General features: G+C 42.6%; 1 protein-coding gene across 3 annotated transcripts; it reads right to left on the minus strand.

The window, feature by feature from the left end:
- Nucleotides 1-2,799: 2,799 nt before the first annotated feature.
- Nucleotides 2,800-26,680, minus strand: LOC129717490 (protein TRC8 homolog). 3 transcript variants are annotated; one of them, XM_055667426.1, is made up of 9 exons: nucleotides 25,885-26,680; nucleotides 15,924-16,200; nucleotides 15,171-15,860; nucleotides 14,965-15,106; nucleotides 14,727-14,901; nucleotides 14,178-14,374; nucleotides 13,941-14,114; nucleotides 3,786-4,188; nucleotides 2,800-3,680 (listed from the first exon to the last, which is right to left on the minus strand). In XM_055667426.1, exons 1-8 carry the CDS (start codon nucleotides 26,228-26,230, stop codon nucleotides 3,808-3,810), a joined length of 2,382 nt encoding a protein of 793 aa, XP_055523401.1. In that variant the 5' UTR covers nucleotides 26,231-26,680; the 3' UTR covers nucleotides 2,800-3,680; nucleotides 3,786-3,807. The 3 variants fall into 3 exon arrangements, with proteins under 3 accessions (XP_055523401.1, XP_055523400.1, XP_055523403.1); XM_055667425.1 differs by having other exon boundaries at nucleotides 2,801-4,188; nucleotides 25,885-26,679; XM_055667428.1 differs by having other exon boundaries at nucleotides 2,802-4,188; nucleotides 14,178-14,359; nucleotides 25,885-26,679.
- Nucleotides 26,681-26,977: the final 297 nt, after the last annotated feature.

Here is a 26,977-nt window from a genome sequence, read left to right on the forward strand (position 1 = left end):
TGTAGGGGTTTTTGGGGCCGGGAAAGGTTCCTATGATGGTTTGAGACACTTCCCTCCTCTGAAGGAAGGTCCTAAATAAACGAACCATAAATTTATGCTTAACTCGAGAACCAATCAAGCAAATGAAACCAAATTTGGCATGTGGAGGTTTCTAGGAGCAAAAAATATTTCTGTGATAGATTGGTACCCCTTCCTACTCTGTAAGGGAGAGGCTCATACAAATGAAACACAAATTTCTGCATAACTCGAAAACTAATGAAACAAATGGAATCAAATTGAGAATTAGAAACATTTGTGCATAACTTGAAAGCTTATCAAACGAATGGAACTAAATTTTGGCAAGTGGAGATTTTCGGGAGCAAAAAATATTTCTATGATAGTTCGATACCCCTCCTTCTTCTAGAAGGAAGGGCTTTTATACAAATGAAACACGAATTCCTGTAATATTCAAGAACTAAAATAAAAAAAAAACAAATTTCCCATGCAGATGTTTTTAGAGGCAACAATCGAACGAAGGTGCGATACTCCTCCCTTCTCTGGAAGGGAGGGGCCAATAGAAGTAAAACACAAATTTTTGCACAATTCGATAACTAATCAAACAAATGAAGCCAAGTTTGGCGTATGGATGTATTTGGGAGCAAAATTTATTTCTGCGGTAGTTTGACACCCTCCCCTCCTCTGAAAGGGGTGGGGGAGGCAAAGAAACGAAACACAAATTCCTGCATAACTCAAAATTTAATCGAGGAAATTAAATCAAATTTTGCAAACGGATGTTTTTAAGGGTAATAATTTTTTAAATGGGGGTTAAACACTTCTCCCTCCACTAGAAGAGAGGCGTCCCATACAAATGAAACAATTTTTTTTTTGCACAACTCAACAACTAATCAAGTTAATGTAACCAAATTTGGCAAGTAAAAGTTTTAGGAGGAAGAAATATTTTTATGGTGGTTCGGCATTCTCCCCTCTTCTGGAAAGAAGTACTTCTATACAAATCAAACACTAATGTCTGCATAACTCGGGAACCAATGAAGCAAATGGAATCAAATTTAACTTGTGGAGGCCTAAAACAGTCGGGATGATCTACAGCAGCCAAATATTGACTACAGACGCTATTTTTGAATCCAAGATGGAAACTTCTAGTTATTGATAAACAGTTGAAAATGACCCAATACCACCATACCATTTCCGAAACCAGAATAATACCACCCAATATGAGTATTTCTGGATTGTAATGGTTCGTAATGAATGTTTTCTTTAGGTATTCTAGAGACGTTTCGAAGTTTTTTTCGAGGTTAATTCGGGAAAATTTTTTGATTGTAGCTTTTGGCCTTTTCACGATATCTGATTTAAGCTCAATTTTCTTGATTTCCGATTCTCCCGAAAAAGTTTTTTCTCGTTGTTTAAAATGTTTTCAGTCCACTCGTTTGTATGTACAAGCGATTTTATCTTTTTTAATATTTTTTGTAGAATAAATTTTATCCAGCCTCTTTAGAAACTTGTCCACGATTGATCAAGATTGTCTACCAGGGGGGACGGGGAGTTTGAAATGACGATTCTTCTGTCCACGTGGAATGTGGATGGCCCGTAATGTATTTCTTGGCTAAAGGCTCAAGAGTGTAACTCAAATCTTATTCTCGCATTTACCTCAAAAGAATTATAGCAAAGTATGCTTTCTGGGAAACTGTGTAATGCGCCCTGATACTGGAACGAGATTTCTATATATAGAAAACGGCACTATGTAGAATATCCCGCTTTTATTCTTGCTGAGAGAAAAGAAAAATACCCAAACAGCATTATTCGAACAAATAAGAATGGAATAATCTCACCGCATTATTTCGCTTGAAACGACGAAAAGCTTTTCAAAATAACACATGTTCCTCACACACTCTAGCACTGACTACATACATTAAAATTTTGACGTAAAACTAAATGTTTCATTTCTATTTTATCAACAAAAGAATTTTAAAATTTGCACTTTTACACAACAAACTAAAAACTGATTCAGAACTTTCTAGATTGACAAAAGAAACGTATGCGAAAACTTTCTCACGTCCACGTCCTCACTCGTCAGTCGCAGTTTGCTTAGATCCCATCCCTCAACCCCTAACATATTTAAATTATGAAAAAGGGTAGTTTTCAAGTGAAAGTATTCTATAGACATTTTTTTTTCTGGCTGGTCATTAATGTGCCTTGTCATGATACATCATGCGGTGTTCAAAAAATCATTACCGTAAAGCAAACAACAAATTGACATTCACACTCCAGCAAATCACAAACAACAATCGGCAGCAACTTGACGCACATCTCTCTCTAATTCGGTAACTACCTTGCTCAATTATGTAATAATACGCAGTTAACAAACCCCGTCGCTTATCGAGCTCGGTAATAACGACTCTACGCAAATCGGCAAATTGTCTCGGTAAATGTCTCTTAATCGAGAGCGCGTCTTTGTGATGATTGTTAAGGCGAAATGGGTTTCGGACCCAGGGGCAAATCGTTTGTTTTTATCTTTTCGTTTTTGCTGCGGAGTAGTGGTAGACGACGAACAAACGGAATGCATCCAACCGAAAACTTCACTTTCGAACAAAAGAAAGACATTTTTGCATTGTTTTGATTTTTCACACCGGTGGCACTGGGGAGCTGCAAGTACCACCCCTTTTCTTTCAACCACTTGTGCATGTTCACAGGTTTTCACCTACCTACAATTCTCTCAAATGAGAAAGAAAACAAAAATAGACCTTCGGAATGTTCCAGACCATCTAGAGTACACTTCTACGCCAAGTGCTTGAGCTTTTTTTTAAAATAAGAACTTAGTCTATATTTTGCATGTAAATTGATCTTTTTCTTTTTGCACATGGTTTCTCTACATGACTTCGTCTAATCTGTTGAAGTCAATGATTCTCATATTTACATATTTTTTACATTCTCACAAAAATAGCAACTAATTAATGGACTCAATGGAGTATCGACAAAGGGAAAGAAAAATGCACATTTGGCTAGCATTTCTTTTTTTTTTTTGTTTTTTTGTTCGACACGATGCTGCAGAAATTTAATTTGACTATGCTGCCCCACCCACAGGTAATTACATTACTTTAGTATTTTGTTTTAAAATAAAGATAAAAAACAAACATAAATTAGACAGATGTAAGTATCACTTGCAGCTACGTTCGTCATTTTTTTTTTGCCAATTTCATCAGCAGACAGCAAGAGTTGTATGTAATAGGGGGGAAAACGGGAAAAGCCAACAATCGATCGGTTTGGGGAAATTAAGTTGCGCGTTATCCAACAAGCTTGATTGGCCAAAAGCAGATCCATAGCCACATTCAACCACAAGGGAAATTGTATTTACGTAATTTAGATACAGGTGACATAAAGTGCGGCAGAGAAAATTCGATCAAGTCATGATTTTTCCGGCCACAGTTCGTAATCAAAATTACACAACACAACAATTTAACCCTTTACCCCTCCACCAGTTGTTGTTTGTACCTTGCCGCTGCTGATTCGGTTTTTTTTTCTTTCACCTTCTCCACTATGTTCCCGGCAATCTCCCAAATTAGACTAATACGAATCTTCCTGGCGTATGCAGACTGTCCCATCATGATTTCATCAGTGAGTTATAGAAAAAAAACATCCAAGCTACACATACAGAACCCCATAGGATAGAACTGTCCATTGAAAGTCTGAAAGATATCCACACAGACAGGGGAGGAAAATAGTACAACATAAACAACTAGTACTACTACCCACTAATCAACACACAACCCTTCGCGGTTCGCTTCGCGTACCTTGAATCGAGCCGGGACGAGTTCACTCCAGATCGTCAAGAAAGTCCCGTTCGACGGAGGATCGCGGCTGATGGTGATGTCGTATGATATGGGACAGGGCAGCGGCGGTGACTGCTGTCGTGTCCGAGCTCGGCGACGCCGTCGTAGTGCTGTTCGCTGATGTCGCCGCCATTGCCGCCGCCGCTGTTACCGACGTGGACGACGATGTACTAGACGAAGAGGTAGCCGCCGTAGAGGAACTCGAAATGCGAAAGCCGCTGACGGCTAGCGAACTTCGACTACCGCTACTGGAACCGGCGGAAATCGACACAATGGTCGATGTGTCTAGCGCTGCCAAACTGTCGCTGGAAGAGCTCGAGGCACTGGCCGGTGTTTCGTTGCCCGGGGACAGCAAGTTACGGCCCTGTTCGGAATGAAAAAAATATATTATCAAAAATGTCAATTAAAATTGTATTACAATTTTTTAAACTGTTACTTTAGTGTTGTTCAATTTTTTTTTGTCAAAGTTTATAAACGTACAATAAAATGTCAGTTATTGTTCATTATATAATTTTATGTCATTGTAGTTTTTCGTGGTTTGACGTTTGTGACTTATATTTTAACCCCTTTATGCATTTTCCTAAATTCCTTTATCAATTATTGACATATGACTTTTTAAAATTCTAAGATCCTTTTTACAAGTTTTTGAGATTATTTTGAAGAAGTTGAAATTAAAATTTCAACTGCTCTTTTAATTTTTCGTTATAACTTCTATTGAATTTTTATTTTTATTATTTATTGAAGACGCATCACAATTGTGGTCTATTATATAGGAGTGTTTAAGACGCAAGTGCCCAATGCGGAGTCTAGTTAAGACTCGTTGATCAGATGCAAATATCTATATATTTCACAACACTTCCTTTGATGGTTGTAGGTGTTGCTGTGTCTGATACCAAGTTTTGACGTAGAGTCACGTCTTATGGCAACATTATAGGGGGGCAAATTGAAAAACCAAAGAACGTCACGATATTGTCCACTTGTTGTTGGGCGCATATTTGGACCAATCAGAGCTGAAAACAAGACCAAATATCAGGCGAAACTCCTGGTCACAGAGTAGATCGAACTAAACAGCCGATCATTGCTTTTCTTAGTCAATACAGCCGACGCTAAAGTGTACAAACGATTTCAATACTTGTGAATGATTTTACAGCAAGTATTTTCTATGTCCTTTCCTCGTCTACGAGGCTCCTCCTCCACTAAAAGTTTTTTTCGAAAGTCGTATTTCACCTTTATTTCCATTCCTAAAACGGTACCGTACGGACTAGGTCGAATTCATTGTCTACTGCGCAAAGGAAATACGTAAACGCCTGGATGCTGGGCCACCTGGCTATCTGCTGGCTGTTATGGAATACTTAGTAGCTCTCGAAGTGCTAGAAATACTATCGTGATAACAAGAGCTTGAAAATAGTCCCACGTCATTTGTAAATGGAAATCTGCAATGGCGACAAATTGAAGAAACTTGTTGGGTGTGACTATTGTGACACAAAAATTGAACTTCTCAGTTTCCAGCGTAAAAAAATTAGTGTATAGCATAAGACTGAGCAAAACGTGTCGTAATGTGTCTATCTCTTTTCCAGATGAAATTGAAGAATCTAACCAACGTCATAAAGAGTATTTTACTCATCACGAGAGACGGTAAACTTGCTCCCGTTTTGGATCAAATTGCGTTTCTGAGAAAGTTAGTTATTTCTTTCTCAGAGTGTTCTTCTTCCTAATTTAATTCTGTAACTTGGTAATTCTACTTTAGAAGTATACAAAACCTATGTCTGGAATTGATATTGACCAAACAATCGTGTAACAGATTGTTAACAAATGAAAATTTATCTCTTAAAAAGATTCTTTTTCAGCAGTTCACATAGGCACTGATGATGGTTATAAGTAATAACCGAAATATGTATCTGCGGACGATTTCAGCGGTATTCGCTTTTTTGTAGTACTAGTAGAAATTAATGGAAACATTGCATATTCTCAATATCTTATTCTATTCTACTGAGACGTTCAATGTAAAAGTTATTGTATTTCAGCCAAACTAGATTCCCCTTTTTTTGGCTTTCTCTGATCTGAACCTCAAATGATATGATTCAGAAAGACCAGAAATCTAATATATATAGTTATCACCAAAGTAAACTGAGCACTGCGACTGTACATGGACCTTGCGTCCTTCTAGCATCAAGCCGAAGTTGTTTCAACCTAAAAGAAACTTCTTTGAATATGCGAACAGTATTACAAATTTGAACAAGTGATTATTCGACATGACTGACGTCCCGGTTAGAATAAACTCATATATACGTTAGTCGCACCCAAAGGTTTCGCATAGATTACATAGGATTCCTCACATTGGAATCGTAAACGTCCGCAATAGGGAATCCTGACGAAAGAATCCTCAAGAATACCTTGTATATGGGACTGGGATTCTTGAGTGAATATCGTGTTATTAGAATTCTTCGGATACGAAACCTTTGACTTTAACCGTTTTGTGCTCGAAATTCTCATATCTGTTGTGATTTTCATTTAATTTCGATGGCACCAAAAGATCCAGTAACCTATCTACTTTCAAATTAGCGTGAGCGGTGCCCAAGAATTCTCTCATTCCCGGGAATCCGATATTCCGAAAACTGAGGAATTTCATGAAAATTTGGACAAAATCTAACAATTATTAGTTCAAGATACATAAAATTACTTTAACAGGCCATTTGTATGGTTTTGGGTCATTTGGTCCTTCCGGAATAGATTCCACTGGCGCTTCTAGTGACCATGAAAACAATGCAATAGAACAAGGTGACAGCCCCTCTGGAATCGATTCCGATAGGACCATTTTTAAGCCATATTACTTAAACACTTAAAAGCTAGCAAATGGCCTGTGGAAGTAATTTTAAGAGCTTCGAACCATTAATTGTAAGAAGTAAGTTTCGGAATATATCCCTGACAAACCGGATATCCGGTTATGAGAGATTTTTTTCGGAGAACTGCTAACGCTGATTTGAAGGTATATAAGTTACTGAATCTCTTGGTGCTACAAGTAGCAAATCAAGTATCAAGTATCGAATGAAAATTTAAAAAGTTACAAGTACTTCAATTCGGGGTACCAAAGAACCCCGTCGAGCACATAACGGTTGAAGTGAAAGGTTTCGTATCCTAAGAATTCTCCTAACACGATTCTCCCTCAAGAATCCTAGCCCCATAGACAGGGCATTCCTGAGGATTCCTGTTTCAGAATTCCTCATCAAGGATGCTTCACGATTTCAATGTTCCTAGGGAATCCGAAAGATTCTCATTACACGATTCTCATTCAAGAATCCTAACCCCATAGACAGGGCAGTCTTGAGGATCCCTTTTCCGGATTCCTTATCAAGGACGATTAGCGATTCCAATGTGAGGAATCCTAGGGAATCTGAAGGATTCTCATTACACGATTCTCATTCAGGAATCCTAGCCCCATAGACTGGGCATTCTCGAGGATTCTTTTTTCAGGAATCCTTATCAAGGACGCTTCACGATTCCAATGTGAGGAATCCTAGGGAACCCATGCGAACCTTATGTGTTCGTCCGAGTATAGAGAAAACAAATCGCTAATGTTTCTGATGAAATATAACAATAGACTACGACAGCCACGTGGCCGTGTGTTCAGGATAGCATCCTCCTACTATTTACGATAAAGAGGTGCCCCATTTTTTGACGGTGACATGGTTGTCTATCTACAACTGTGTTCCAGCAACCTTCAACAATATGACTTCAATGACTTCGTAAAGACAGGGTTCCATCTATTGGTGCCTTGCGGCGTGAGAACGATCTGCCGTGATGATTGTTCTCCAGGTGCTCTCGTCGTTGCACATCGTTCTCACTATGGTTTCCGGAGTAGTATCCGGCTCGCTTACTGTCAACATTTCGTTCCTTACCAGTGCGAAACAATTTCCTCTGCGCCCGCACATTGTGATGACTCCGCGTTCCCAAACTTGTGCAGGTACTGCCCAAAGCAGCCATGGCCTGACAGTATCTGTGCCAGGTGGAAGTTAACTTCCCCATGGCGCCTTTCGATCCATTCGGCTATCTCCGGGATGAGTCGGTGCGTCCATCCACCTTTGGAGCAAGGGTGACGCGCTCATTTTCAAGACCGATGCGTCTAAGTACGCCGAAGTCTTGAAGGCCATGAGAGGCGAACCCAAGCTCAAAGACCTCGGCACGGACGTCAGGTCAATTCGTCGGTCACGCACCGGCGAGATGATCCTCGAACTCCGCAAAGAGGCGAAGGGCAAGGGCTGTGCCTATAAAAAGACGGCCCAGGAAGTGCTAGGCGAGGAGGTTCAAATCCGAGCCCTCACTCCTGAAGTGACTCTCCAGCTTAAAAACCTGGACGAGATCACCGAAGGGTGCGACATAGCACAAGCCTTCGAACGAGAGTGTGGAGTGGCAGTGACCGCAGAGGCAGTTCGTCTCCGCAGGGGCCCGGCCGGCACCCAGGTTGCTACCATAAAGCTTCCACTAGCGGAGGGTAACAAGGCTCTGAAGAAGGCCACGTTGAAGGTGGGTTGGTCGGTCTGCCCTCTGGGCACCTTCCAACAGCCTGACGTTTGCTTCAGGTGCTTTGAGCGGGGGCATAAATCCTGGTCGTGCAAAGGGCCCGACAGGTCCAATTTATGCCGCCGCTGCGGTGGCGCAGGCCACAAGGCACGGGACTGCGGTGCACCTCCCAAGTGTCTGGTATGCACCGGTAAACGGGACGCCAAACACGCCATTGGAGGCCCCAAGTGTCCGGCTGCACGGCTGGCTACTAAGCCGCAGGCCTGAGGGTGATACAGTTAAACCTGAACCACTGCTATGCGGCGCAGCAGTTGCTACACCAAGCGGCTGCTGAGTCGTTGTCGGACGTGGCCATCGTCTCGGACCCATACCGTATCCCAACCGGAAACGGTAACTGGGTATCGGACAAGTCTGGGAAGACGGCCATTTGCACGACAGGCAGGTCCCCGGTTCAGGAGATTGTGTCGACCTCCAGAGAGGGGTACGTTATTGCCAAAGTGGATGGAGTATTCTACTGCAGTTGCTATGCTCCGCCAAGTTGGTCTACTGAAATGTTAGCACAGATGATCGACCAAGCAACCGCGGAACTGACGGGCGTTTGTGGTTGCGGGCGACTTAAACGCTTGGGCTGTCGAGTGGGGGAGTCGCTGTACAAACCAGAGGGGCCAGGTCTTGTTGGAAGCTTTGGCAAAGCTCAACTTAGACTTGGCTAACGTTGGTACAAAATGCACCTACAGTAGAAACGGTGCCGAATCGATTATCGATGTGACGTTCTGCAGCCCGGGACTGATCACGAACTGGAGGGTAGACGACAGCTACACGAATAGCGATCACCAATCGATCCGCTATGAGGTAGGCGTGCGGAAGCAAGCAGCGAGTAGGGCCAATATTCCATCCTTCTACGGCTGGAAAACATTGCATTTCGATGCAGATGTTTTTGGGCAGGCAATTAGATGGAAGCACGAAGGGGGTGAACTGCTCCCGGATGTGGACCATCTAAATTCGATGCTGTCATGGGCGTGTGACGCCACGATGCCTAGGTCTCGTCCGCCTAGAGAGGGTAGGCCACCGACATACTGGTGGAGCGATACGATAGCAGGCCTGCGCAATGCATGCCTCCGTGCAAGACGGAGGATGCAACGCGCACGTTCCGACGAGCAAAGAGCGGAACGCGGTGTCGCATTCAGATCCGCTAAGGCAACGCTTAAGAGCGCAATCAGAGCCAGCAAACGAGACTGTTTCGAACGACTCTGCGCCAGTGCCAATTCGAACCCGTGGGGTGACGCCTACAGGATCGTTATGACCAAGACTAGAGGTGCGCTAGCCCCGGCCGAACAATCACCAGCGATGCTAGAAACGATCATTCAGGGCCTCTTCCCAAGCCACGAACCAAGTCCCTGGCCTCCGGCTGACGAGTCACCACCTACCGTGAGTGACGGCAGCCGTGCAGAGGCTGACGATGCGGTAAGGGTGACGGAAGATGAATTGATCGAGATCGCAAACTCCCTGAAGGTAGGCAAGGCTCCGGGACCAGACGGAATCCCCGACTTGGCCATCAAGACGGCCATCAAAGAAGCCCCCGGGTTGTTCAGGGCGGTCATGCAGAAATGCCTTGACGACTGCCTCTTCTCGGACGTGTGGAAGCGCCAGAGGCTAGTGCTGTTGCCGAAGGTTGGGAAACCACCAGGTGACCCATCGGCATACAGACCAATCTGCCTGCTGGACACGGCAAGGTGCTTGAGAGGGTAATCCTCAATAGACTGGTGAAATATACAGAAAGTGAGAACGGTCTATCAAGCAACCAGTTCGGTTTTTCGAAAAGGTAGGTCCACGGTGGATGCAATTCTCTCCGTCACCAGAACGGCTGAGGTTGCAATCCAACGCAAGAGGAGGGGCATTCGTTACTGCGCGATCGTCACGCTTGACGTAAAGAACGCGTTTAACAGTGCCAGCTGGGACTCCATAGCCTTAGCGCTACAGAGTCTCAGAGTGCCGATGCCGCTGTACAAGATTCTGGGCAACTACTTTCAGAATCGAGTGCTAGTGTATAACACAAACGAGGGTCAGAAAAGCGTTCCGGTTACCGCAGGTGTACCGCAAGGTTCCATCCTGGGTCCGGTACTGTGGAACGCTATGTATGACGGCGTGTTAAAACTAACACTCCCTCCAGGGGTGGTGATCGTGGGCTTCGCCGATGACATAACTCTTGAGGTCTATGGCGAGTCTATTAGAGAGGTAGAGTTAAAGGCCGCGCTATCAACACGCGTAGTGGAAGACTGGATGCACTCCAGGAAACTGGAGCTAGCGCACCATAAGACTGAAGTTATTGTTGTAAATAACAGAAAGTCTGAGCAGGAGGCATCGATTAGTGCCGGTACATGCACTATCGCCTCAAAACGCTCGTTGAAGCTTCTGGGGGTTATGATCGACGACAAGCTCACGTTCGGGAGCCACGTCGATTATACCTGCAAGAAAGCTTCCATGGCTGTGGCAGCGCTATCTCGCATGATGGCAAACAGCTCGGCGGTTCGTAGCAGCAGGCGCAAAGTCCTTGCTAGCGTGACCACGTCCATACTCAGGTATGGAGGACCAGTGTGGTCCAAGGTATTGAGTACCTCGTGCCATCGCGGCAAACTCGAGAGTACGTACAGGCTAATGTGCCTAAGGGTCGCGTGCGCATACCGAACAGTGTCGTACGAGGCGGTTTGCGTCCTGGCTGGCATGATGCCCATCAGCATCATCGTCAAAGAGGATGTAGAGTGCTTCGACCAACGTGACACGAGGGGTATTCGCAACACCATACGGTCATCCTCAATGGACAGGTGGCAGCGGGAGTGGTCCAACACTACAAAAGGTAGATGGACACACCGACTCATTCCAGAGTTAGCAGGCTGGATTAATAGGCGCCATGGGGAAGTAACCTTCCATCTGACACAGATCCTGTCAGGCCATGGCTGCTTTAGGCAGTACCTGCATAGGTTCGGGTACGCCGAGTCCCCTATGTGCCCCGCTTGTACGGGTGCGGAAGAAAGCGCAGAGCATGTGTTCGTCACATGTCCGCGCTTCGAGCGGGTACGGTACGAAATGCTGGCAATAAGTGGGATGGACACCACGCCAGAGAATATAGTGCGTAGGATGTGCGAAAATAGGGAAATCTGGGATGCGGTCATCACGGCAGCATCACAGATCGTTAGTATTTTGCAGGGCACCAATCGACGGGAAACCATCGACGTGCCCCAGTTAGTTAACGGTTAACTAACTGGCCTGTATAGGCTGCTCTGCTACCCATAGAGGTAAGTGCGAAAAGCACGACGGGCCCTCTCCCTGAAGTAATGCCTAACGGCGGTCCCGGGGAGACCAAGGGCTTTAGCTGTTCAGCTTAGGTTGCTCAGCATGGGTAAAAGCAACTAGAGCCTGCAGCTCGTGGTTCATACGCCTACGCCACTCTTCGTTCCAATATTGTCCGCAACACTTTACGTTCAAAACCGACCATCGCGCGTATGTGCTCCTTGAGCAGCGTCACGGTTCATTGAGAACTACGAGTCTAATTAGGGTTTTGTACATCGTCAGATTCGTGCGGCGGCGTATGCTCCTGGATCGAAGGCCAAAGTAGGCTCGATTTCCAGCTTGAATACGTCGTTAGACCTCCTTACTTGTGTTATTGTCGGCGGTTACCAAAGAACTTCTCTACCACTTCGAGTTCGTCACCGTCCATGATCATCGTCCGTGGGAGGCGAATGTTGGTTTCTTTTGAGCCTCTTCCATTCGTATACTGGTTTTCGACGCATTTATTTCTAGTCCAACTCTTCTAGCTTCCACTTTAGGCCTGGCGTAGATTGCCTCCGCTGTCACTGTGTTTTTCGTATGAGTTGACTACCTTTGCTGAAAATCGTGCCTCTCTTTTCGATGTCCGCTCGTCGGATTACACCCTCAAGGGCAATGTTGAACAACGTGCAGGATAATTCATCCCCTTGTCTCAACCCTCTACGGATTCGAGAGTGTCCCCGACACGCACACGTGACACATCACTCGGTCTAAGGTAGCATTGACAAGCCGTGTCAGTTTATCCGGAAAACCGTAGTCGTGCATTATTTGCTATAGCTGGTCTCGATCGACTGTATCATACGCTATCTTAAAGTCCACGAAAACATGATGTGTGAGCACGTTGTGCTCCCGGCATTTCTCCATGCCGAATGTTCCGAGTTATATTTTCTTGAATGTTCGTAGTCTAATTGTTTAGGTAGGTTGCCTTACTAGGGCCACGCTACCGAGTCTCGTGATGGGGCTGCTATCTTGGGTATAGCATTCGAGACAGAACGTTTCTTCCGTCCGCCGTCTGCTCCGGGTCAGACGCTGTTATGAGCCGCCCCTAACCTGGGAAACAGACGCTCAGGAAGGCTGAGTTTTCCTCCGAGGAGATCAACCCTCTACGAAAATGCTCGCCACAAATCAAGGGCTGTGACAATAAACTTCATGTGCTGCAAATTTAACACATCGTGAACGTAGCCTGATTTAGTCGCTGGTAATCTCAAACGAAGCGCCTAACAGCTGCTTGATGATCTGCAGATTACCAGGTCACAAATAAGCCGAAATCTTTCTTGCCTGCTTTAATTTTATCAGGATGCATTTGTCGTACTTTTGACGCTACCGGTGGGTCACGAGTAACAATGACTGCATGAGTATTTTCCCAAAACTCTTCAGACAAACTTCGAAATGGATGACCGATGCCCACAAATATAATGCTTCATACCAGCATTCCGTCTATTAGTTTTTGACGTCTGAGGTTAACGAGAATACCAGAGTATGCCAAAAAATCAGCTCCATTTATTGGTATCGTCACTTCAGCAATCAGGCAACTCCAGGTGACTTGACGTCTTGACACAACATCCGTGGATATCAATTTTGTTCCATACGTTTGAATGCGACTTTCTTTGACGGCATACAACTTTAACACCTTCTACGCGATCCTTCCTAGAAGTCGGCAAGATTGGAACGTCTGCACCAGTGTCAACCAAGAAGCGAGAATTGCTTTTATTATCAATGATTATCTTGCGGTGGCTTTCTGATACTCCTGCCACCTTCGCCGACGACACTGGGGAAATTTTTAGTTTTTTGAATTCCAAACACACGGCCCACGACGTTGTTGTGCATCGTTGCCAAACTTCCGATAATACATACCAACACATACTAGATCTTGATGATGAGCATGAATCTCTTTGACTTCGTGAAGTAGATTTGCCTCGATTGTGGCTGGAGGTTTTTAGCCGAAGAATTTCCGCTGTAAGAGAATCTTTCTGCTCTTATAATTTGCTACAACGTCGCGGGTCATCAATGTAGCGGCCGAACACGAAATTTAACGCTTGTCGAAACTTTTAACTTGTCAATTCTTAATTTTAATCGCCTGTTATAACATCGGCGTGTGCAAAGTTTTTTTTTCTTCTGTCTCGGGACAGTTTTGCTACTGACGCAATAACTGTTTCATTATTTATTCTACTATTTTTTCGGGTTTTGTCAATTTACTTTTGGACTCTCTGACCTTTTGACCTTATGACACCAATTTCTGGACACAAAAAACCATCGATTCTGAATAAAAATTACCTCCTCATTGGCAACGTCGGTGCCGTCGTCCTCGGACCCATCTCCGTTCTTTCCGTCCTGGTTCATGATTATCTCGTGGCACAGTGGACAGCGATCCTGCACGTACAGCCACTTCCTCAGACAAACCCCGTGGAAGTAGTGCTTGCAGCGGGTGATTTTGGCCGAAGTCATTTCCTTAAAATAGAGCTTTTATTTAGTCTCCCGAATCAGAAGCGCTCTTCGGGTGTTCAAACTTACCTGATAGCAAATCGCGCAGACATCGTCGAACGACTGCAGCTGCAGCGGAGTCGCCTCCGGAAGTGAACTTATCTTATGCACCGCTGTCCTTCGCTTCATGAACACACCCCAGCCGGCTCGCGCCTCGCACCAGATGTTGAAGTACGCGTGGATGCACATCATCAAGGCCCGGATCGCGCCGCCTACAGGAATGGTAGCTAAGTAGTAGTAACAGTGCACGCGAGTGTGTTTGTGTGCGTTTTTTTTTTGTTGGTTGTGGTGTTTAATTAACGTAAATTTTTTAACGCACGCCAGAAAAATAGATTTGTTCGTTATTGGAGGACGAAGGAAGCGCAGGATAGGAAAGAAGTAAAAAATAAATTCTTGAAAAAAAACAGTCAAGCTAAAAGATCGACAGTTAACAGATAATAAACTCGACGTGGATCTCATCCCAGAAAAGGTGCAAAACAGAACAGAAGGAGGAAAGCCTTTTTACTACCGAAACTCAGAGCACAGTTAGTTTAGGGTTTTTTTTCGTACCAACAAACACAGCCAAAACAAAACACTTACCAGATTCGAAGATTAAAATCCATGCACCATTGAAGAACAGGAATATTCCAAAGCAAAATTCGACCGAATTTCCAAACGCTCTGATGTAGTAAACGTAATCATCCAACTTTTCCCAGAATGTTTGCCGTCGTGCGTCCAGCAGAAATAGTGTGTAGGTCGCCAAACTTACCAGTACCTGGAACGAAAAGACGTTCATGGTGGAAGGATTACTGCAAAAAAGGGAAAAGTTGTATCATACCTTAACAATCACTTCCACTGAAAAGGCTGTGACTGCTAGCAGCCAGGTCGAAGGCGAGTTTCGAGTCCACAGGATGCTTAGCAATCCCAGTGGGGTTAGCAGAAGGAAGGCGCATACCATCAGAGCTCGAGCATGGCGCTTTCTATACAAAAGAATTAAAAACATGATCAAAAAATCACATCAGACAATTTATCATTCGAACCAACCTCGACGGATTCCTGGCCGCACTGAGTGACATCAGAATCGGGGCAACGATGTTGTGCAGAAAGTGCAACAGTGCTGTAATAAGCAGACACAGATTGCGACACAAGCGCACGAACCGTTTGTCCGGTGAAAGCGAGGTTAGTCCGGTTTGCAGTGCCAGTATGTAGAACAGAATAGCGGACACCGTGCCGATCGATTTATCCTCGTCGTAATCCTCCGAGAGCAGAAAATGCTGAAACGCTTTGCCAATATAGTGGCAGACCAGCGAAATGATGCTGGTCACCCCCAGGACGGCGGTCAGCGTTTCACAACCGCTAACCAGTAGACTTTGCACTGTTGCCGCGAACCTGAGTGGAACGTCCGAGTTCAGCAGCATACTGATCAGCTGTTCGGTCAGCCGGATCGTCCAGAATGCCCTCAGTACGCACGGCACATTCAACCGTTGCCATTCGTTCTCGATCAGTGCGGAAATGCCAAAGTTGGCCGCGAAATTTCGAGCATGCTGGTAACCGCTGAGGATTGTCTTGACCACATCGAAGGAAGAACTCCATAGGGCAATTTTGGACAGCACCAGCGGTAAAATGGCGGCAATTGCGGGAGAATGTCTCAACACTACCGCCGGCAGCGGTAGCATCGCTAGGAACAGTGGCATCAGAAAGCTGAATGGCAGCGCTTTCTGGATGATTTTGTATCTGTGAATATAAAATAATCTTAGAGAAACTTTCCCGTGAATCGCTTTATTCGGTTGGACTTACTTTGGTCCCAGATGGATGTATGCGAAGATGACCCCCATCAGCCACTGGGCTAACAGGTGGGGCAGTATGGATAAGGCTACACCCCCGGGATCGAGCAACCGTTCCATGTTGAGCGATAGAAAGTCCTCCAGCAGGCTGGGACCGTCCGATATTACCGACAGGGCGGATACGTTGCTCCAGTAGGACAGGAATATCAGACCCACCGAGATGATGTACATGTACACTATGACTAAGTGGCGTGTCCACAGCATGAAGACACACGCTGCGCTCAGGCAACCTGGAAGAAGGGTTAAAGATGTTTTTTTTTGTCAAAAAATGTCTCAGATTGCTTCCACGAGAAACATTAGTTAAACAGATTGGTTTTTTGATATATCATTTATTTAAAAAAAAAAGAAATGTTGCTCGTATTTTCCACCAGCGAGAACAAAAATTGAAGAGCCTAAAATTCAACGCATCTCATCGAGAATCACAGATAGATGTTTCGCGAGTAATAAAAACACGAAAAGCAAGAATATTTAAAAAATTGAAAACAATCAAATATAAAAAACGGCTGGGCACGTGTCCCTTGAGACCCCATTGTGTTAATTCACCTCTGTCCAGCAACTCCTATCCCAACCTCCACGAGGTGCCAACCGGGATACGAGTAACCTTAGCGGAGATCGGGTAACCAACCCCCGGTGGAAACTATGGTCGTATGCTGACTGGGAAGGGGGATCGTACGCGGCTGTATCCCCATGTTAGGGGCGGCGTACAACAGCGTCTGACCCGTCGCGAGACTAGGTATCGCAGCCCTAGTAAGGCAGCATACCGAAGGTAAAATACTACGAACAATCTAGATATAAATATGGAACGGAATGATCGGCATGGACCTAGGCGTACGAAAAAGGACAACGATTATGGGAAACTCGGTAGGGGAAAGGGGGCAGTTTCGGACGGAGGTAGTTTCGGACAGAGCTTAAAAAAAAACAAATGGTGCAATTTTAGACCAAACAAAAAATATAAGTAAGTTGGCAACCCTTCCACCAACAGCTGCTACACTCAAAGAAATCGACACGACATTATAAAGTGTTTTGCACTTGATTTCGCCCTACTGGTCAAAACATATAGAATTCATATGCGAAACACTTTAGAATTATTTATCGTGCAACACCTCATTTCCAAAAGGAAAACACTTTCAATTCTCGTGTTATGACACATAGACATAATGTGTTTGGATTTTGAATCTCAAATGAATTTTTACCGAGCTTCGAATGATTTTTATTCGATTTCAAAATGAAAACAGTTTTACATGGAAAGTATTGCATATAATGCAACCTTTGTTTTATTTATAAAACTTAAAAATTTAATTTTATCTATAATGATTCATAATCAAATATAATCATTACTTCTCTGTTGAAGAAGCCTGTAAAGCAAACAAAAAATTTAATTAATTTAATTGTATTAATTAATGTTTAAGTAAACAAATACTTGCCTCTAGCGTAAAGATGCTTTCATCAGAATCTCTGTGATCTGATGCTAGAAGAACGAAATAAGATTAGAATTGGATTCTTTTACGTGACATAAATAACTTACCTTGCAAACATTTACAAATTTAGTCCGGAAAATCGTCGAGCTTCTAAGCCGTATGACACTCGTTGACTTTTCATCTGTCACCATTTTTCTACTTTTCAGCACAAACGGCACTTCATTTGACACATAAAAACAAAACAAATCAACCGAAAGTGTTTCGCACATGATAATCACTGTGATGAAACAGTGGGGCAGATTCAAGTGCAATTCACTTGAAAGGGATGTTGGAATCATACGTAAATGAAGTGCGGCTCATGGATGTAAGTTGATGTGTGCGACAACTTGAAACGAAAGTGAAAAATGATTGAATTCGATAAAAAAAATCTTCGAAGAACAATGCGGAGTCATTTTCATATCCAATTGATGAAACACTTGGATGGAGCGTGCGCAGTTTTTTCAGTGTGCTATATAGTATGACAGCTCTTGGTTGTTCATTACTTACAAAACAACATAGTGCCATTTTTTATTCATGTTTTCAACCGTTTGAGCTTGAAGTTGTAAGTATTTCTCTACTTTCTTCGTGAGAGATTTAGAAATTCAAGTACACCACCTTAGTTCGTAACTAATATGTAATGAAAAGACGTGATAATAACGGGGAAACAAAGATCTTATTGATTAGATAAAATTAGGATTTGCCTTCGGATGGTGGTGGGGCACATTCGGACACTTAGCAAATTTGTATTTGATTGTTGTTTATTAACAAATATCGATTTAGACTGTTCCTCAGTCCTAAAAATGGTTCGGAACTACAAACAGAAAACCGATAGAGCAAGCATCAACGAAGATGAGCTAGGAAGAGTTTCTAACGGAACAATGTCTTTGAGATACGCTTCTGATACCTGCGGACTTGAAAAAATTACCTTGGTCTGTCGTCTGAAAAACAAAGAAACTAAAAAAAAGGAAAAATCAAAGAGCTTCTCGTCCAAAAACTCAGATCACAAGTATTTACGAACGTGGAAGAAACATTTCTAGAGAAATATTTGATCGAAAGTTCCCATATACCAAGGCGATTGGAAAATTGTTTCTCAATGTTCTGGAACACTTGAAAGCAGCGTAAGTGAACCAATTTGCTGTTGTTTGACAATCACGAATGCCATTGCATTTTGAACCAATCAGATATTACCGAGAAAATGGCATAGTTCGTGTATCCTTTCCCTCTCATAGCCAGTTTGCTAGGTTTTTATTTTATTAATTAAATTTGAAATAATAGGATGAGTTTCGAGATTTGTGAAGCATCTGATCTCAGTCTCTGCTTATGTGGAAGAAAGAGTAAAAAAACACAAAAATTTCATTAATCTAGAACAGTTTTTCAACACTGTCCGAATGTGCCCCAGGACTGTCCGAAACTAGCTTACACACGGGGCACATTCGGACAAAAAAGCATTTTTGAAAAATTAAATAAATCAATCGAAATCGCATCAACGTACACTACTAACACGCTTATATGCTACTCCGATGACCAAGCAACAGCCAGGATGAATTTAGATATTTTTAAAAGTTAACAAAAAATTCATTAAAAATCAAGATAGAAAAAGTGTCCGAACCTCCCCCACTCTCCCCTACTTCGAATGTAAGGACTCTACTCGAACCGGCACGTGCAGGTATCCTGTCTAGAGAGCTGCAAAAGTGAATGTCGAGGTTGCTGCCATACAGGATATGAGGTGGCCGAAAACGGGAGAACGCGTATTCCGTGCAGTAGATCCCATTGCGGGCACTTCGTTCAAGTACCACATCTACTACAGTGCACAGTGGTTCAGGAATGCAATCTAGCGGAACAAAATTAATAACTCCCGATGGTGTTGGTTTTTTGAGATAGTGTTTTCGGCAATGTTCATGAGAATTATGAAGGAAATTTTTTTTTATGAAAATATTTGTACTAAACGTCCCTACACATGGGTGGAGGACTTGACGACAAAGCTTAATAAAAATTACAATATAAATAACATTATAACGATAACATAATAGTAACAATTTATTGAGATCAACACAATAATTGCAATCCGTTTTGCCTTTCTCCTAGAAAGGTATAGCAATCACTGGAAAAACCAAAGGTATAAAAGTGGCCCCAATGGCCGAATGTCATATAACACTCGACCGCTTTCGACGAACTGAGCATTTTCTGTATGTATGTATGTATGTGTGTATGTGTGTGTGTTTATGTGCAACTTTTTTTTCTCACTCACTTTTCTCAGAGATGGCTGGACCGATTTTCATAAAATTAATTGCAAATGAAAGATCTAGTTGCGCCATAGGATGCTATTGAATTTCATGGTAATCGGATTTTTAGTTTAGAGGTTATGTATCAAAATGTAAAAATCACGAAACATCAATATCTCAGAAACCACATAACCGATTTCAATAAAACTGGTTTAAAATTATTAAGCTGTCTCCAAAACCCTTAACTTTTAAATTTCGTTATGATCTAACATATGGTTCAAAAGTTATGTAAAGAAAAGTTCCTGGATTGTTTAAACTCACTCATTTTTCTCAGAGATGACTGAACCGATTTTCACAAAATTAGTGTCAAATGAAAGCTCTAGTTGCACCATAGGATGCTATTGAATTTCATTATATTCGGATTGTAACTTTGTCCGTTGTTCATAAAAATGTGAAATCACATAATGAAAGTAAACATATTGACTTTCTCCTAACGATCACTGGCTAATTAAAAGGTAGAAAAGTGATCCAAATGGTCGAATGTCATATACTACTCGACTCAGTTCGACGAAACGAGCATTTTCTGCATGTGTGCATGTATTGGTGTATATGTTTGTGTGTGGGTGTGTACGTGTGTGGATGTTTTCCAGAAACCGAAAGCTGCAAAATCGGGTTTCAATGTGAAATATGGTGTTTACTCCCGGCTTTCGAGCCCGGGATAATGTTCCTGAAAAACATTGGTAATGTTTGTCCCTTTAAGGTTGTTTTCCAGAAATCGGAAGCTACTAAGTATCTAGAAATTAAAAATGGCGTCCTAAGTTGATTTCTGGCCTTTGGGTGTACCGCTTCCGCAACACTCATAATGGATGAAGTCGGCATCTTCGCCATAGAAATACCCGGATTAGGCAAAATTTAGCCATTTTAGGATGTACTCCGGTAACCAGAAGTAGTCATCTGGATTTTTGCGTGATGTATTTGAAACATACTTATTTCATTATATTTGCATATGTATGTTTTAATATATGCTCATATGTGTTTGAATGTTAGGTTTAGCAGCAATTTTCAAGGAGTATTTTTTCTCCTAAATCGTGTAAATCTATTCTAACATATAATAAGTTTGAATGAGAAAGGCTGGGTCTGACCGCTAGGTGGATTAATTTAGGTTTTTTTGCTTTGATTACGCTTGACTTACCACACCGCCGGTTTTAGTTTAGCATGACCTAACAAACTCAATACTGGCGGGGTCTGTAGGTCTTAATCGAGGTTTATACTAACCCTAAAACCACTAACAAAACCTCGTGACTAACGACCACCCATTGCACTCATATAATGTAGCATTACTAACCCTTCCCACTTCTCTGACAACTACTACTACTATTACTCTCATTATTATTATTTTTCCATATATACATGTGTGTATGCTTATGTATGTCTTTTCACCCGTATGTTTTATTATAATTTTTTTTTCTCTCATTCAGCTGTTTTAACTGCGCGAATTTATTTGTTCCCAGTGTCAATCCCAGTTGCGATCTAATGGCAATTTCTTTATTCCACCCAGCTCACCCACTTTCGCTTGATTTTGACCCAGTATCGACCCGGCGTGTTGCCCAAAGCGCACCGTAAATTTGTCAGTTTCAATCCACCGTCGCACGTGCTTAGTTCATAAACAATTATCTGGCATCTCTTTCTTACTTGCGTTCTAAATCGTGATGCCATTTCTTTATTCTTGGGTAGACTTGCACTGACCCTGTGGAATAAAAAATTCGCTTTAACTGCTGTTAGAACGATTCTATTTCGATTTGATTCGACCCATTATTGTGCAGTTGGCACCCTGAAATGGATAGTTGCGCAGCGAATGTTGAGCCAGTTTTGCCGCACCAATACATGAGCTTTGAATGCAGACAACTGCCTAGCATCTCTTTAGATTACGTCGTTAGTCGCATTATCGTTTCATTATTCCAGGTGTTGGCACTGACCCAGTGGAGTGGATAAATTCGCTATCAGTTATACGTTTTTGGTAGAATGAATTTCATTGGGTGGTGGTATATGTTGACGGTCTGAATGTGGATGTATGTGACAGTACTTTTCGGTTTTGCCATTGACCACTCCCATCCTTTTTTTTTTCTCTTTTTTTGCGGTTGCGAGACAAAATGTTTAATAGATCACCAGAACAACCGAAAGAACCATGGCAAGCACAGCAGTAACGCGGACGGGCTTGCATGGGATATGTCGAAATGTGCGTCCGAGGATGAGAACACGGCATAAACGAGTGCAACAGACGCAACGACACAAGTAAGACTGCCGGCATTAATATCGATGTAATGAGGCCTTGGAACAACAAAGGTATAGTCAACTCTGTGGTGAGTAAGGTGATATGAACCGGTAACAACAGGTACGTTCCCCATTTACAACACATTATTGCCGTTGAAACCTTCAGTCCAGAGTAAATTCGCTCACATGTGCTCTATTGGTCGCCAGTGACCGTTGCGTCATGAATTGCTCCTGGAGGTTTTGACATTATAACCTGGGCCTAGTGTAGAAGTAATTCGCTTACGGCGACCAGCTAGACAACCCATCCTAAGAAGAAGAAGAAGAAAATATTTGTACTAAACGTGTACTAAACTAGTACTAAATTTTTTTCTTCATTTTCTCAATTTAGAAGGATGGTTTCTTTTACAAAGTTGTTTATCAACCAATAATATGAAACTCTTCCAAAGTCACAACTACCTAAAACGGGGCGAATAGAAACAGTCTTCGATATATCTTGCAGTGTACAAAAAATACTATAATGTCTAGAATAAATACAAAAGTTTTAAAACATGGGTCTTGCCTCCCTTTATTAAGGGCGTAACGTCCATTTTGATAAAATAAGTAATTCATTGTTTTATTGAAAAAAATGTTGCATGTTTCTATTCATCCCGCAATGGGGCGAATAGAAACACTCGCCTATAACATACGTTTTCCTTGTTCTGATAGAAAATTCTAGTTTTAATTTGAAGAAAACAGAACAATTGCATCATATTTATTGATATGAGAGGCAAGAAAACGATATATAATATCAAAATAGTGGAAATGTTCGGTTTATTACTTCATGTTTGTTATCTTATGGATGAATATGTACGATTACAGTCCTTATTAAGAACAGAAGGACTCGGGGTTGGGTCAAGAATTTCTACCGGTCTGGCATCTTCCGGTGTTTCATCTAGGACACGACATCCGGGAACATTTTGTCTTGGTGGAACTGAAACCTTGATTCATATCTCTCGGATCAGTCCATATCGAGCATCATGCAGCAGATAAATCAGACTTTCATCACGTTTTTGGAAACTAGCATGGTTGTCTACTGGATTGAAGTCTAAAGGTAACATCCGATTTATCACAGAGTAGTTGATTCTATATTTCGTAACCGCTTGACAAGGAAAATTTTTTTGCGTAAAATTTCAACAGCAACAAGCGGAGCGAAACGTTTTTGGGCTTTTTTGTTGGTAAGTCCTGACCATGATGGACTGAAAATGCACAAAACATGTTCCAGACATTATTTTACATATATAACATTATAGCATTTCTTAAATCCACATGTTTTGGTACAAAAAATAGCCGCTACGGCATTGTTTCTATTCGCCCCGTTAATCTGAGAACCGCGAGTTTTCCATGAAACATAGGTAACGTGGTGATGAATACCGCGTTGGTAGGTGGATAGAAAATGTACTTTGCAAGTCATTTCTTCGGTTGACAACTTCGAAACGTCGAACACTTCCTCGATTTGCCAGAACTGCTGCTCGACACCTTCAAGGGAAATGTGGTTGGCATGCTGGACGGAAATGTTCGACATTGGCTCGATGATGACACCAGATACAATCCATCCAAGATGAGTACCCGCAGCTGTGGCAGGTTATCTTCTAGGCTCAATTAGCTCGGTTTCTAGATATCGAAGAACAGCTCGAAGTCGTTGGCACTTATGGCATTTCTTGTTGGAAGGACATTCTTTGGAACGGTGCGCTTTCCGCAGGCAGTTAAAGCAAACTCCAGCGGCTCGTATCTTTTTATTCTTCTGGGATCCCGTCATGTGAATCAGCACGTTGCATTGATATTTCCGATGATCACCACCGCAAATCTCACAAGTTTGAAGTGCGCTAGCCGAGACGGTGGGGCTCTTCTGTGGCAAAACTTTTGTTGGTTGCTGCCTTTGAAAGTTCGAGGTGCTGTTAGGAAAGCTGATTTACAGTTTTCCAGATTCTGACATCTGGATTTAGGGACTCGTTGACTTGTTTGTATTTCGGTAGGTCGTCTTTCTCCTGAGTGGCTTCCCACAACTTACGAGTTGCTTTGTCCAAGGCAGAAATAAGCAGATAAACAATTATGTGCTCCGATACTCCGGTGATTTCTTGTTGAAGGTAGCACAAACATTCGACGTGTCGATTGGCTTCGGTGACGATTCCTCGCAGTTCTTCGTGTTATTTCGATGTCGTTTTCTTGATATTGAATAACCCACGAATTTGAGTTTCCACCCAAGATAGCCCTGAATTTCGGCCAAGAATCATACCTTCCATCAAAAGATGGAATTTGGGTTTTCAACGATTGTTGCTGAATGATGACGTCAGGTGCTGCGAGACCTACTGGAGGAGTTTGTGTTGCGATCCGTGTTTTGAATCCGTGCATTGAAAATATTGTAGTACACATCCTCAAAGTTTGCATATTCATTTGTGCATCGATCGCTTAATCGGGCGCAATGGCTTGTTAAGAATGTGGCTATATACTCGGCGTAATTTACATTAAAATTTGTGGACAAGACAAAGAAGAGTTAAATGAGCAGTCACCTTCTGACACAACTATTTCAATTAAGTATAAATTTTAGGTTTATTGCGGAAGCTTGGCGAGAAGTTTAGGTTATCTCTATCTCCATGGTCAATAGAGGGAACAAATTATTACCAAAATCCTTCAGGATAATCAGCTTGTCGTCAGTCTTGCTTAAAACAATGGAAAAAATATTTATCATGTTTTATTGAAGCTACTCTCAGCGAATATCAATTCGCATATCAGGAGGGTAAATCGTCTGTAACAGCACTTTATGCTATTGGTACAAAAATAGAGAAGCCTTTGTAGCGAAAGAAGTTTTACTTACGGCATTGCTGGATATAGTAGGAGCACCTGACAATTCATTTAATATTGAGTCATTTAATATTGAGACTGCGGCTATGAAGAAACGTGGTTCGACAGTTGCATAATTTTTTGCACTAACGAGATGTTTTCAAAAAGAAAAATTGCAAACATTGGAAGATTTTACATTAGTGGAAAAGCAGCAAAATGGTTCCCGTGTTAAGGTTTTCAATAGTTGATGATCTTCTTAAAAATAGATAGATAAAGGCTTTGGAATAGTTAATTTCGCTTTTATCATCACCGAGATTTGTATCGCATTGGACAAATAGAAGAAAAGAAATGGATGAAAACAACAAACCAAAGTCTATTCTATTCATATTTGAGCACCCGAAAGGGGCCAAATTTTTGAACCCGCAACAAGCGAGACTAGACCGCAAATAGCACACAATCAAAAATGACTCAGCAGTACCAACGAAAAACGTGTTATTAGATCGGTTGGCTGAACCAAAGCAGAGTACAGCAGAGAAGATGGTGTTCAAAGTTCGAATGATTAAACTTTTATCAGAAGTCGTGTCCATAGGTATACAGAGAAAGAGAAACGAATTCTCACCGCCAGGTGCATTATCAATTAATCACTTAAAGTACACGTAATAACACGCATTCCTTTATAGATTCCTTTCTTATTTTATATTGGCAATTGATTCGTTGATCTAACTCTGACAGCTAGTTTTGAAACAGGACTAAGCGAACCTTCGCGTAGTGCGGAGTTCAAAACCCCCAAGCAGACGGGCCGCAAATCAAGCAGCAAATTGCCACTCAAACGGTGGCAAGCTAGTTAAGCTGCAGCCACTTGCTGTTCGAAATGTTCACTTCAAGGCAGCCAATACTGTTATTGTTATTGTGGCACCTCCTCCTCTGCAGGCTGGTTACGCGGTTCGAGTGGCATAAACATTTCGAACAGTTCTACCTCTATGCTATGGTTCAAGCGGTAGAACCAGTTCCACTATCATGCATGCAAAATATATTTGTTTGTTTTTTGTTTTATTTTTCCTTTTTTTCTGCCCCGTCATTCCATTCGAAGCTCACACACTTCCTTTGCTGGTCAAAATTTAATCATCAAAAGTGGATCGCCACTTACCCAAAAAGCACAGCAGAAATTTGAGCGTCGTCATCGATACGAACTTGTAAAACTCGATGTTGTCCTTGATGGAACCGTGATCCGGTCCGATTCCGGCGGTTGCTCCCAGCATATCGGCTGTCGCTGTGGCTACCTTCATGGTAGCATTGACAGTCATGTTGACTAGCGACTCTGGCACGACGCCCGAAGCGGGCGATGGATCCGCTGCAGTCGTTCCGTTCGAAGCGGAAGATGACGTATTCGGAAGTCCCATGCTGATCTTGAGGATTTCATCAATGATGAACAGGCTGGGAACCCGCATGATTACGTCCACCAAACCGAGAACTTTGGTTCGAACTACCGACATTCTGGCTGTCAAGGTCTTACGAACCTTCCGGAAAAAAGACACCGACAACGGTGTTGAAATTGCTGAGACCGATAGCACGAAAACACCTTCAACCGGTATACTATTTTCACAAGCCTTCTAGAGCACTCAGAATAAGATATTTTTCTTCCTTTTTTAAACTAGCGAGAAAAACGAAAACTTTCACATTTCGTACTTCGAGGCCATCGCCTATTAGCCACTTCCGGCTGGCTTTTGTTGGTATAATTTCCTACGGCCTGTTTCACAACCGGCAGGGCACTTGCGACAACTAGCTTTACCCGGGATACCACTGTCTAGGCCACAGAATCGCCGATATTTTTTTCTCTGTTTTCCCGTAAAATTCTATGCTGTCGCGGAAAAGTTGGAAATCGCACTTTGGCTGAGTCAAGGCAATTTTGACGTTTACCGACGGCGACGGCCGTTCTCTTTACCTATGCGCTGTACTGTGGTGTGCGAGCGGTGTGTCTGTGTGCGTGATATCGCCAGCAAGGCGATCGTAGGGGATTCGGACAATGCTGGTATAATTTGGCTGGTGCTATAAAATTTCTGTCTCACCATAATTTCGATTTCCAAAATCAAAAGAATGATAAATTTTTACCGCAGATTACGGAATCGGAAATCTACTGATTTCAAGGAAAGGGCTAACATTGACATCACTTGATTGTGTTGAACAGAAGTGATTCGCTCGTTGGGGGTTCGAACTCTCATGTCAAAATGCCATGCTTTTCA

Source organism: Wyeomyia smithii, chromosome 1 (assembly GCF_029784165.1).
Source record: "Wyeomyia smithii strain HCP4-BCI-WySm-NY-G18 chromosome 1, ASM2978416v1, whole genome shotgun sequence".
NCBI lineage: Eukaryota > Metazoa > Arthropoda > Insecta > Diptera > Culicidae > Wyeomyia > Wyeomyia smithii.